The sequence below is a fragment of the Aedes albopictus genome, chromosome 3, assembly GCF_035046485.1.
Source record: "Aedes albopictus strain Foshan chromosome 3, AalbF5, whole genome shotgun sequence".
NCBI classification, from domain to species: Eukaryota; Metazoa; Arthropoda; class Insecta; order Diptera; family Culicidae; genus Aedes; species Aedes albopictus.
The window spans coordinates 329,710,869-329,723,524 of record NC_085138.1 but is presented as its reverse complement, the minus strand read 5'-3'; the positions used below and the strand labels follow the sequence as shown (position 1 = coordinate 329,723,524).

Here is a 12,656-nt window from a genome sequence, read left to right as displayed (position 1 = left end):
AAATCGCCAACAATGACGGCTGATCTCCTGTCACCAAGTTTATCCAATATTTGATCGAGCACCTGGTTGAACCGATCCACACTGGAGTAACAGGGTCCATTTCATGGCCAAAAAGTTTTAATACGTTTTTATGGTGTATTGCGTATGTATTAGCGATAAATTTGTGAATTTCTATAATAAGGATGCATTTTGAATTATAAATGGCCATATTAATCCACGTTAAGGCCGGACATGATTTCTTATAACCTCTCTAAGGACAACGTTTATTTTCACACTCAAAAATCGCTTAAAATGTCGAAGAATATTCGAAAACAGAGAATTGAAAAATGATTATATTTCCACAAAAAATATATTTTGGAAACAAGGGCCATCTCGTTTCATAGAAATTCTCCTAGAAGTGTGAGAAAAAATCATTTTTTTTTATAAGTGTAGATAACGTGTTTATGTCTTCAGCAAAGTTGTAAGGAGTATGATAGTTGAGAAACTTGTTGAACAATTGTTCTATCTGCTCAATTTTTGTAAATAATGGCCATTACTTTTGAATGGCCCCTTAAACTCAGTTTAAATGTTGTGCCTGTTCACTCTTCAAAATAGCTGCACACGCGGCGAGGACTGTGGCCACGGAAAACGGGGAACTTCGGGACACTCGGACGGCACTGTATAAAAAGACACGGACTTAATCAAACGACCGTATCGTGCGGTGGTCAAAAGCCAATTAGCTGTTGATGGTTGTCGCCTAGCTAGCCCTAATCGTCTTCGGGTTCGGGTGATATCGGTAATTTGATGCAATACATAGATACATGGAGAGACAAGGACAACTATTGCACAAATTGAGAGACTCTACACAACACTATTTCTACCTAACTAGACATGTATTTGGGTTGTACAATTATTACACTCAACATGCTGCCCCATTGAAATTGGAAAATTTCAATCTCATCATTCGCTGTCGTTCTCGTCTTCGTGGAGGTCGTTGTCAGGCTGCACTACGTTGTCGTCCACCGGTAGTAGGCACAGCTTCACAATAGGCCTTCGGACAAGTTTGCCGCCAGATCGTACATCGACCACTCGTACCAGTCCGTCCAGTCCAGGGAACACTTGTTCGATCCTCCCCAGCTTCCAGTTCATCGGTGGCTGGTTGTCTTCTCGGATGATCACCAACTGTCCAGGCTTCACAGGGAACGGTTTGTGCCATTTGTTGCGGTTCTGCAGTGTCGTAATGTAATCATTCGACCATCGAGCCCAGAAATGTTGCACCATTTGGGACTGTCGTTGCCATCGGGAAAGCGTAGTCTCTTTGCGGTCCGTTAGGTCGGGTTCAGCAATGTCGGTCAACGGACGACCCACCAGGAAGTGGCCAGGAGTTAGCGGGCTGATGTCACTGGGATCTTCAGATAGGGCGGTTATTGGCCGCGAATTCAGCAGGGCTTCTATGCGGGCGAAAACGGTGGTGTATTCCTCGAAGTTCATGTTGGCGGTTCCAGTGATGCGCTTCAAGAGGTATTTGGCAGAGCGTACGCCGGCCTCCCACAAACCTCCAAAGTGTGGGGCGGAAGGTGGGATCAGGTGCCATTCGATTGCTGATTTGGCACAAAAGTCGTCCAGCTTGGTTTTTAGTTGCTGTGACCGGAACATGTCGTACATTTCCTTCAGCTTGTTCTTGCTACCGACGAAATTAAGGGCATTATCGGAAAACAATTTAGCGCATTTACCTCTTCGGGAGACGAAACGGTGTAGGGCCGCAATGAAGGCATCTGCGGTCAAATCTCCTACCAGCTCCAGGTGTATGGCTCGAGTGGCGAAGCATACAAACACCGCTACATATGCCTTGTAGGTGACGGTTGATCGCTTGTTATGTTGTCGGATGTAGATTGGCCCGCAAAAGTCGACTCCAGTGTTGAAGAAGGGGTACACTCCCTCCAAACGAGATTTCGGTAGGTCTCCCATTTGTTGCTGCATGGAGATCGGTTTCGCTCTGAAGCCCGTGATGCACTTTTGGATGACTTGTCGGACAGTGCTTCGCCCATGAAGGACCCAAAATCGTCGTCACAGCATTGTTAGCAGCATTTGCTGAGGAGCGTGGAGCATTTCGACGTGGTACGCTCTGATCAAGGCCAATGTGAACGGGTGACCAGACGGTAGGACCATGGGATGCTTCTGCGCTGCGGGAATGGCAGCATGGTGGATTCTTCCACCAACTCGCAAAACGCTGAACCGGGACTTCTCTACGAACACAGAATAGGTGATTAATTTGCTTTTATGGTGAATTACCTTTCCAGAGCGTAGGCGTTGGATGTCGTCTGGGAAGGCTTCTCTCTGCGCAATGCTGGTCAGGGCCACTGTTGCTTGATGAAGTTCTGGAACGGTCAGCTCTCCGTATCGATGATCCTTCTGGTGTCCCTTACGAACGTGGTCGATGAATCGTAGCATCCAGGCCATTTTTCGTTGCATTTTCCGGAACTCATTTTCGATCTCGAACAACCGGAACTGTACAGGAGGATCTGTGACTGTGAGGCAAATTGTGGTGTTTTTCGTTTCCGGGAGCTGCTCTGCGGGTATGTTTTGTGGTTGGTTCGGCCAAAAGGTGTCGGTTTCTCGCAGGAACGGTGGTCCAGTCCACCATTGTTCGCAGTCTTTGACTTCGCTCGGTAATAGACCTCAGGATAGGACATCCGCAGGGTTGTCGAGGGTATTGACGTACCTCCATTCCATGTCGTGCGTCAGGTTTTGGATGTCGATGACGCGATTGCAGACGAAGGTTTTCAGTCTGCTTGGGTCGGTCCTAATCCAAGCTAAAGCGGTCGTGGAATCGGACCAGAGAGTGATTCTGGAAAAGGTAATGCTCAAGTTTTGCGTTATGTTAGAAATCAATCGTGCAAGTACAAGCGCACCGCAAAATTCGAGACGTGCGGTAGTCAGTTTTGCGTTTTTGAGGGGTGCGATTCGAGACTTAGAAGTTAGCAATAGTACCGAACAATCGTTATTCGAATCGACCGATCGAATGTAGGCGCATGCACCGTAGCCCAGGTCAGATGCATCGCAAAAGCCGTGCAATTCTATGCTGTTTGGTGAATTGTAGGGGAGTACACAGCGTGGAATCGAGATTTCGCCCATTTGAACAATTTGGTTGCGGAAGCATTCCCAAGATTCGGTCTCTTCTGTGCTCAAAGCTTCGTCCCAGTCCACTTCGAGGTGCCACAGTTTCTGCAGCTTCACTTTTGCAGCAAAGATCAGCGGACCCAGCAGGCCTAGTGGGTCGTACAGTTTGGCAATGTCCGAATACACAGTTCGCTTTGTTGGTTGGCCGGTATGGAACTGAATCTCGTGTACTTTGGTGAGGAACACATCGTTGCGGGGCTGCCAGGTTAACCCTAATGTTCGTGTGGTCTTCTCGTCCTCGAAAAATGCGACTTGCTCGTTGTCGGAATCCGGAACGGATTGCAACAATGCAGGGTGATTGGAGGCCCACTTGTGCAGCACAAAGCCTCCGGATGACATCATTTCCACGAACTCGGATTGCATCGCCATCGCTTCTTCCACTGTATTCGCCCCACTCAACAGGTCGTCCATGTAGTAGTCTTCGGTTCCCGCCTTCGATGCCAAGGGGAAACGCTCACTCTCGTCTTCGCACAGCTGCTTCAGTACACGTGTCGCAAGGAAGGGTGCACATGCCGTGCCGTAAGTGACTGTAGCCAACTGGTACACCTCCAAAGGAACGTTCTGTTGCGAACGCCAAAAAATCTGTTGCCATTTGCGATCTTGCGGCCTTATGACGATCTGCCGGAACATTTGGGTGATGTCCGCAGTGAACGCAATTTTCGGAATTCGGAATCGCAGGACTGTATCTGCTAGCTTACGCTGGACCACGGCCACGGGACCGACGAAAAGGTGATCGTTCAGTGACTTTCCCGTCGTTGTCGTCGCCGACGCATCAAAAACGACTCTCGTTTTAGTAGTGGTGCTCGCCGGCTTGAACACCGCATGATGAGGCATGAAGTACGCTCCCTCGACCATCTGGTTTGTCTTGACCATAAGCCCTTGATCGTGATAGTCTGCCATGAATGCTCGGTACTGCTCGTAGACGTTCGGGTTGTGTATCAATCGTCGCAGTGCCATCGTCTCGCTCTCGCCCAATTGATCGATGCTGTTCTTGAGTGGCAGTCCAACTTCGTATCGCCCATCTGGTAGTCTCCGACATGTCTCTTGGAAACTTCGTTCAGCAGCTAGTTCATCTTCGGTCAACTTTTGAGGCTCGGGAATGGCTTCCGTTTCCCAGAACCTGCTCATCTGTTCGCTCAACGCTTCGTTCGTCACGACTCCGCACATGTTCGAGGAAGATTGCTCTGCTCCCTGCTCGCTAACTGCACCACCAACTACCCATCCGAAAATGGTCTCTTTACACCAGAACGTGTGATCATCTGTCAACGAAAACGATTGACCTGTGAATAGCTCATTGAACACTTGGACTCCTAGCAGCATATCGATTCGTCGCGATCGATTGAACGAAGGGTCTGCCAGTGCTACATCTGATGGAAACTGATCGGAATCTATTTGGAACGATTTCATTGGTAGTTCGGTTGTGACCTTTTTCATGACCAAAAATTCCAAATTGAACGACGCTTTGGTCAAGGTGGAGCGAATCGTTGCTCTGACCTTGTCTTTGATCAATTGAGGTGAGCCAGTGACACCAATAATGTTGACATTCGCATTCGTTTTCGGTAGCTTCAATACATTGACAAGTCGTGCTGCGATCAAATTATGCATCGAACCACAATCGAGTAAAATTCGACACTCAATTGAGTTCCCATGAGCATCTTCTACAAGCCCGACAGCTGTGTAGAGTACGTATTGGTGTGATCGTGTAGTCGACGGAGAGACAGGACTGATCGCCGAGTTGATCGACGAGGGGGTAGGAGCAGTTGAAGATCGTTGTATAGGGTTCGACTCTGGTGGTTGGCGGACATCTCTTACAGAAGACGACGAGTTCGAATCGGATTCATGCAGCAACGTGTGGTGTCGACGACCACATTTACGACACGAGCTACCCTTGCATTCGGGCACGTAGTGCTTATTGCTGAAGCAGTTCAAGCAAATACCTAGGCTCTTGATCTTGGCAAAGCGATCGTTTGGAGCTAGGTTCAGAAATTGGTCGCATCGATTCAAAAAGTGTGTACCTTTGCAAACGAAACAGGTGACGTTACCGAAGCTGGGTTTTTGGGTGTATACATTTTCGGGAATGGTTCTCATTACATGAGACCCAGAGCGTTCTGGTCGTAGACGCGAGGACTGATTTGACGCAGTATCCTTTCCATCTTGTTCGATGTTTTCCAGACAGCGGCAGCGAGATTGTAGGAAGTCCAACAACTTATCCCAGGATGGCAGGGCGTTGTCGGTCAATTGCAGCTCAAAATCCTTCCGAGTGCGAGCATCAAGGCGAGTGCAGACTAAGTGGATCAGAAATTGCTCCGAAAGAGGTTCTAGTTTTAATTCGAGGTTGACTAAGGCTCGAATGTTACGCGTGACGTCATTTAGCAAATTTCGCAAGGCTGAACCAGATTCGCGGAGAATGGGTTTCACATGGAACAATTGGGCAATATGCTTGTCGACTAAGATCCTTTTGTTCTCAAACTCCGAACAAAGAGCCTTCCAAAGGGACGCGAAGGAATCCTCGGATGACTGAACATGGCGCGCGGCACCATCTTGTATGGCGGCTTTGAGGTAGAACAACTTCTCACTTTCCGAAAGACCTTCACGACGCTTCACAAGGGCATTGAACTGGTTCTTGAAGCTAATCCAATCTTCGAGTTGGCCATTGAACCGGGGAAGGGGAATGTCTGGCAATTTGGGATAGGAACCTTAGCTAGTTGCACTGGAAACTTGGGCTGACACTGGCTTTGGGGGATCTATGTCACGGAGTTTGCTACGGATAAGATGGCGGATTTCGTCGAGCGTGTCTTCTATCCCCTTACTAGTCATTTGCCAATCTTCGACCTCATCTTCCTTGAGCAACCCGTACAACTTCACTTCTGTCTCATGGAAATAGGAACGCATTTCATTTACTGACTGTAGCTTGTCTTCGAGAAGAGACTTGTCTTGCTTCTCGGAATCAAAAGAACGCACAAAAATGAGCAATTTTTCCGCACGGGACTTAATGCTGTCCATCATGCGAAAATAGGAGGACAAAAGAATTTTCTTCTCGGCGGCCATTGTTGGCTAGGCTTCACTCCCGGAAACAACGCACCCACTTGCACGATCTTATGATTTCTAACGCTTACCAATTCCAATTAGGACCGACCTGAAAAGCATGAAGGGCATACATGCATCAGCGATCAAACCACGCGGCGATCCAGCTGGTATTCTTCAATGGCGCACAACACCGCAGGCTTTAGACCTTCACAGCACGATTCCCCACTCTCTGTACGCTTTCATTTTGTCCGCAGACCACTCTTTCTTCACAATCATGCAAATTCTTCTCATGCACAAGCTCAATTTCTTTTTCAGTGTCCAATTTCAATTGGTAATTGTTCGCATTCAATAGTTCACGTTCACAAAGCGCACACAATGTCCAGCGTCCATTTCACAATCACACAATGCCCATGCACACCCGACCGAGTTCCACGTTTTCTGTGGTCACTTCACCGAACTTTCAATCGTCCAGCACAGATCCACGGGTCACATCCGGGACAAATCCGGTTCGAAGGACCACTTTTATATGTTCACTCTTCGAAATAGCTGCACACGCGGCGAGGACTGTGGCCACGGAAAACGGGGAACTTCGGGACACTCGGACGGCACTGTATAAAAAGACACGGACTTAATCAAACGACCGTATCGTGCGGTGGTCAAAAGCCAATTAGCTGTTGATGGTTGTCGCCTAGCTAGCCCTAATCGTCTTCGGGTTCGGGTGATATCGGTAATTTGATGCAATACACAGATACATGGAGAGACAAGGACAACTATTGCACAAATTGAGAGACTCTACACAACACTATTTCTACCATACTAGACATGCATTTGGGTTGTACAATTATTACACTCAACAGTGCCTTTTTCTAGATATTTTTGAGAATCACATTTTCATTTTGGGGTAACTTTTATAGGGTCCAGAAAAACGCATTAAAACTCAAAATTTAATCACGGATTGAAATTTTAGGAGTATGAAGATGATGATAGAAACCGTGTGGAATATATCAGTTTGAATTTTTATATTTAAGCATGGAATTTTAATGGAATTTTAACATAATTCTAAACATAAAAGTAAGTTTGTGGAATACTGAGTGAAAAAGTCAATGAGTTTAGATATAAAAACAATATCCTTCTGAAAATATATTCTTAGCGGTGCATCAACATATCATTACATGCTACAAATAGTAAGCACTTTATTTGAGTTGTTTTTGTTTTATTTATAAACAAACTTTGAACACAACAGTTCTAGCTACATTTGCTTACAACTACATTGCATACATTTAGGCGTTTACCGGTGTATGGAGATTTCTTCCCAAATTTACTAAATTGAATCTATTTGACACATTTTGTTAAGAGATACAAGATCAGATTTGTATTCTGCTATGATCTATCTACCGAGAATAAGTGACCCTTCATTGAAAAAGTAGTCGAAACGAAGTTGTTTATTTAAAATTAAACCCAAATTGAAACTAAAAACTGAAAAGGTGTAAATTTCAAAATGATTTATTTTTTCGTCTGGTACTTTCTGGTACCCGTTCTCTTGCGATTCACAAAGGATATGCATTTTATTTTATTGTAATTTTGTCCAGATCGCGGAATGCTGCAGAATCTAAAAACTTTTTGAATACTGAAAATGATTAAAAATTGACAAAAACATTATTTTGAAAACTCTTCTGTAACAGAGCAAAATAAATAAAACCAGGTGTAGTTTTTTGTTTAACTGATACATCTCTATCAGGAGAACTGTGTTACATACTCAGTTATTTTTTGAACTGTCGATATTTCGATAATTAAAGTACTTCCGATGAGTTATGATGCAAATGAAAAAAAAAAAAAAAACAGTAGTGAAAATCGTCAAATCCCGGCATTTGTTCTGGAAAAAATATGCATCCTAATGTATTTTATTGATTGCTACATGATGAAGCAATACTTCATATATCTTAAAAAAATATTAGGCTTTGGAAAACCACGAAAAAAAAATCGACTTATGGCCAGGAATTTGGTCCATTCACGCCTATGTGCGATCTATCATCCAGCTAGGGGGTGCGTAGCAGCTACGTATGTAGACGCCATTGACCTCTGATACGCGATACACAACTTCCTGTGGGAGATATTTACCAACAACCGTTCAAATCGCCGCGGTTCCAGCTTCATCCGCTACCCAGTTCCCAATTTCGGATACCGGACATTGCCTAGGGTATGTGTGCCATCAGTAATCTCATGCTCCCATTTTCATCCTATTCGAAAACAAGCGATTACGGCACCGATTGACTCCGTTCTTTTTGTTTTCATGGGTGCTCACTTCTAACAAAAAATACAAAAATAAGAAACAAAACAAACAGCGCTTCAATCCTTTGTTTTTCGTGGGATGAAAATGGGAGCCACATGCTTAATAAGGGAACCAATACCCTATTTGAACGCTAAACGCTTTGGGCCACCAAAGAAGTTGTCCCTGTGACCTTCATTTTCACAGATGATGTACTTTGGTTGCTTCTCACATTCTTGTATTTTATGGCCAATATGGCCATCCTTTTCGCATCTCCTGCACAGTTTCCATCTATCTGGTCCCCGGCAGGTTCACGCCAGATGTCCAAACTTCTGGCATTTGAAGCATATCTCCGGTTGCTGAGAAACACGTAGTGAACGTTCTGCGACCATCCGACTTTCATATTGCCAATTCGCCATGCTTTGACGGCAGCATCCACCGAGAGGATTCAAAAATGTTCCTATCCGATATACACGGTGAAAAAAACTTTAAAAGTACGTGTTATATGCTAGGAGTGTTACAAAATAAAACTAAAAAATTAGATATTTTCTAAAACGGCCAATAAAAACGTTAATAAATGAGTAAATATGTTCTCTTGAACCATATTTTGGGATTTAAAACAAAAATCTAGATAGGATTATAGGGGCTTATTACCCCAGAAATTCTTCCAGAAATTTTCCCAGGGATTCCTCTGGCAATTCCTCCAGGAGATCCTAGAGGAATTCCTTCAAAAATTCTTCGAGAGATTCCTTCAGCAGTATCTTCAGAGATTCTTCCAGAAAAGATTTAAATAAGTTGACCCATCCGGATCACCGTGACAGGCTCCGCGGGGGCCTCATTGGGGCCACTTCTGGTTTTCATCCAAAACATGTCGTGCGACATGTCAAACTTCATGATTTCGCATGACTTTTTTTTTTGTAAAAGTATCACGATCAAGGTGATTAAAAATTAGTTATTACATAGTAACCATTTAAATTTCACATTGCAAGAAAAAATCTAAGGACTGTACATCTACTCTACCATTAACATTACTAATGAAAGAGATGTATGCGCTGAATAATTTGAGAATCCTTATTCTCTGGGTTGGGAAAAAGTTGTCCAGGGATGGTCTTAAGAGGTCGTTGAAATCGGGTTGTCGTCTTCCAGGAATGATTGTTGCTATCTTGCGTTGAAGAAGAAGCCATGCTTGTGCGACTTGTGGGCATTCGTTGAATTTATGTTGAACTGTTTCAACTACACCATTACAGTGGATGCATTTGTCGGTTTCAGCTCTCCCGATGGTGTGGTAAAGTTTGCGATGCGATAGGGTATTGTACCATTTGGGCAGGTGTACCTATTTTGGGCACTTACCGCTATAACTAAGTCAATTTCAAACCGATTAATTTGAGTTTTTGTACAGACTTAGATACTGTACGTGCCTAACTCTATACAAAATTTCAAATCAATGGGGCACGTTCGGTGTAGTACTAGATTTGTAGTAATGAGCTGAATTTTAGTATGGTGAGAAGGTCAATCCTCCGTTTCTGCAATGAAATGGTGCAAAAAGCGTGGGTATTATGATTCCTTGCCTAATTTGATACTGTTTGAGCAAAACTTTGGATAACTATGTTGTTTATGTTGCAAGAAATAGAGAAAACAACAACGCTGTTGTCCAAAGTTTTGCTCAAACAGCATCAAATTAGGCAAGGAATCATAATACCCACACTTTTTGCACCATTTCATTGCAGAAACGGAGAATTGACCTTCTCACCATACTAAAATTCAGCTCATTACTACAAATCTAGTACTTCACCGATCTGTCCTATTAATTTGAAATTGACTTAGTTGTAGCGGCAAGTACTCAAAATAGGTACACCTGCCCAAATGGTACAAGACCCTACTTTTTCATTCACTATCATGAACAAGTTGCTTTTCTGTTGTGAAGACAAGTGTGGTGCAGCGATATTACGCCAAATTCTGTTCCAGCGTGCATTAGGGTTTGCCGTTTGTACTTTGGGTTCGTCGGTCTGCTATAGGAGAAACCGGTGGATGATTTCCGTAGTCGGATTGTACAGTGTTTGTGGAGGAATTGGATTTTTTAACTGTCGCATTGCCTTCACATCGGGTAGATCCGCGGGACACGTAGCAGGGGCGTTTGCTGCTGGCACCAAAAAAGAACGGTAGTACGGCATACAGCTGATCTCTCTGATATGACGGTTCAACAGTAAAGCTCTGCATTTCATTGACAAAAGTTGTAATTTTAGGCCACCCTTTTCTCTCGATTGAGTGTAGAAGTAGCATCTAAGTTAAAATACGCAAAAATAAAAACAAAAAAATCTCTCGATCGTGCTAGTTGGAGCATTGGGATGCGGGTTGGTATTCCTCGCCAAAGGAACGTTCCCATCGTTTTCGTTAGCTTTGCTGTGTGGATTGCAGACGGCGGTAGAACTGAAAAGAGGTACCATATTTTTGAAGTGCACGGAAAGATCGATGTACACAGAGCAAGGAGTAACTTTCACGCAGCGATCGAAAAGACAAAAGATTTCATGCAAACTTGTGTGAAAATTCACGCAAATTTGTGTAACACCGGATCAGCACATTTTTTGTGCTGATCCAGTCGTACGCAAATATGAGTGAAAAATCCTTTGTCTTTTCGCAAGTTACTCATTCGCTGTGTACTTTAGTTTTAGGGTGTGGTTGATATTATGGAGATATCCGCGTACGCAACGACGAGATTGTTGCCGTTGACTTGTACTAGCTTGTTGATGAGCGGGTGCAGGTAGAGAACAAACAGAAGGCTGGACATCGGATCTCCTTGCCGAACCGAACGTTCGATCGGGAAAGCAGCTGACAGATGACCGTTCACTAGCAAGCGTGACGATGAAAGTCTGGAAATGTGGGCGAGCAGGGAAACGAAGTCTTGGTTGATGCCGAGCGAGCACATGGTCCGATGTAGAAATGAGTGGCGGACCCGATCAAACGCGTGGTCGAAATCAAAACTGATCAACTTCGCTCTCTGTTTTAGCTGGATCAGCTGTGCCAAGGCCCATATAGCCGAGGCGGTAAACGCACGGGTATTCAGCATGACCATGCTGAGGGTGACGGGTTCGATTCCCGGTCGGTCCAGGATCTTTTCGTAAAGGAAATTTCCTTGACTTCCTTGGGCATAGAGTATCTTCGTGCCTGCCACACGATATACACATGCAAAATGGTCATTGGCAGAGGAAGCTCTCAGTTAATAACTGTGGAAGTGCTCATAGAACACTAAGCTGAGAAGCAGGCTTTGTCCCAGTGAGGACGTTACGCCAAGAAGAGGAGAGGAGCTGTGCCAGGCGGTCTTTCAGAGAGAGTGTTGCTTGAGAGATGTTGTGGGGTGAGTTCGCACATTTTTGGGCACTGTTGATGATGCGATGCATCTGGCTGACTTTCTCAAGTCTAGATTTGAGAATTCGAGAGAAGATTTTGTAATCACTGTTTAGAAGTGAGATCGACCTATATAGACTAGAGGAACTGGTTCACCTAGCGTGAATGAGGATGAAGCATCTGTCAAAGAAAAAGTAGATCTTCATACAAAAAAAATGCTAGAAGTGGCAGATGCTTCATCCTCATTCCCGCTAGGTGAACCAGTTCCTCTAGCCTATGATTTTGCTGTGTCGTCGCCCCCTCTCTTCTTGACGAGGACGATTACTTCGTTTACGAACTTGGGCGGGAAGCGTTGTGCTTCGTTGAGTATTAGATTGAGTTCTCGATGTATAACATCGAACATTCGCACGTAGAACTCGTTTGGGATACCGTCGTTTCCAGGGGATTTTCGGCGAGCAGCGCTGCGGATTGCCGTGAGAATTTCGGTTGTGTTGATTTCTTCCGTGCAGGCGGCGTTCGTTTCGTCATTTTCAGGTACTGCTCGTTCGACTTCGAATGTGTTATCTGCGACGTGGTCTTCGTTTTCGGAGTAGAGGCGTTGAAAATACACAAACAGGTGTTGTTCAATGGATTCGGAGGTGTCATAGGATACGTTTTCTTCTCCTCGGAGGATTGTTATGGTGGTTCTTTTTCGTTTTCGTTCTCCCAGTTGGTAAACCGACAGTGCTTCACCGGCGATGTGCGGTTCGTTGATCCGAATGAAAGTTCGGGTGTATTCACGTTGTAAAGCAAGCATTTTGCCCTTTACGCGATTGATGATAGGGAGAACAGTTGGGTCGTGGTAATAGCTATCGTATGCCTG

General features: G+C 44.7%; 2 protein-coding genes across 2 annotated transcripts; both read right to left on the bottom strand.

Annotated features, from left to right (window-relative positions):
* Positions 1–939: 939 nt before the first annotated feature.
* Positions 940–1,959, bottom strand: LOC134290838 (uncharacterized). The gene has a single exon (XM_062858047.1). It carries the CDS (start codon positions 1,957–1,959, stop codon positions 940–942), a length of 1,020 nt encoding a protein of 339 aa, XP_062714031.1.
* Positions 1,960–2,658: 699 nt separating this feature from the next.
* LOC115262799 (uncharacterized) lies at positions 2,659–6,207 on the bottom strand. The gene is made up of 2 exons (XM_029865689.1): positions 5,970–6,207; positions 2,659–5,834 (listed from the first exon to the last, which is right to left on the bottom strand). Exons 1-2 carry the CDS (start codon positions 6,205–6,207, stop codon positions 2,659–2,661), a joined length of 3,414 nt encoding a protein of 1,137 aa, XP_029721549.1.
* Positions 6,208–12,656: the final 6,449 nt, after the last annotated feature.

Coding starts and splice junctions, on each gene's coding strand:
- LOC115262799 (XM_029865689.1), bottom strand. CDS start 6,207: ATGGCCGCCGAGAAGAAAATTCTTTTGTCCTCCTATTTTCGCATGATG. Junction 5,835..5,969: donor CGAAGATTGGCAAATGACTA/GTAAGGGGATAG, acceptor CCAAATTGCCAG/ACATTCCCCTTCCCCGGTTC.
- LOC134290838 (XM_062858047.1), bottom strand. CDS start 1,959: ATGCAGCAACAAATGGGAGACCTACCGAAATCTCGTTTGGAGGGAGTG.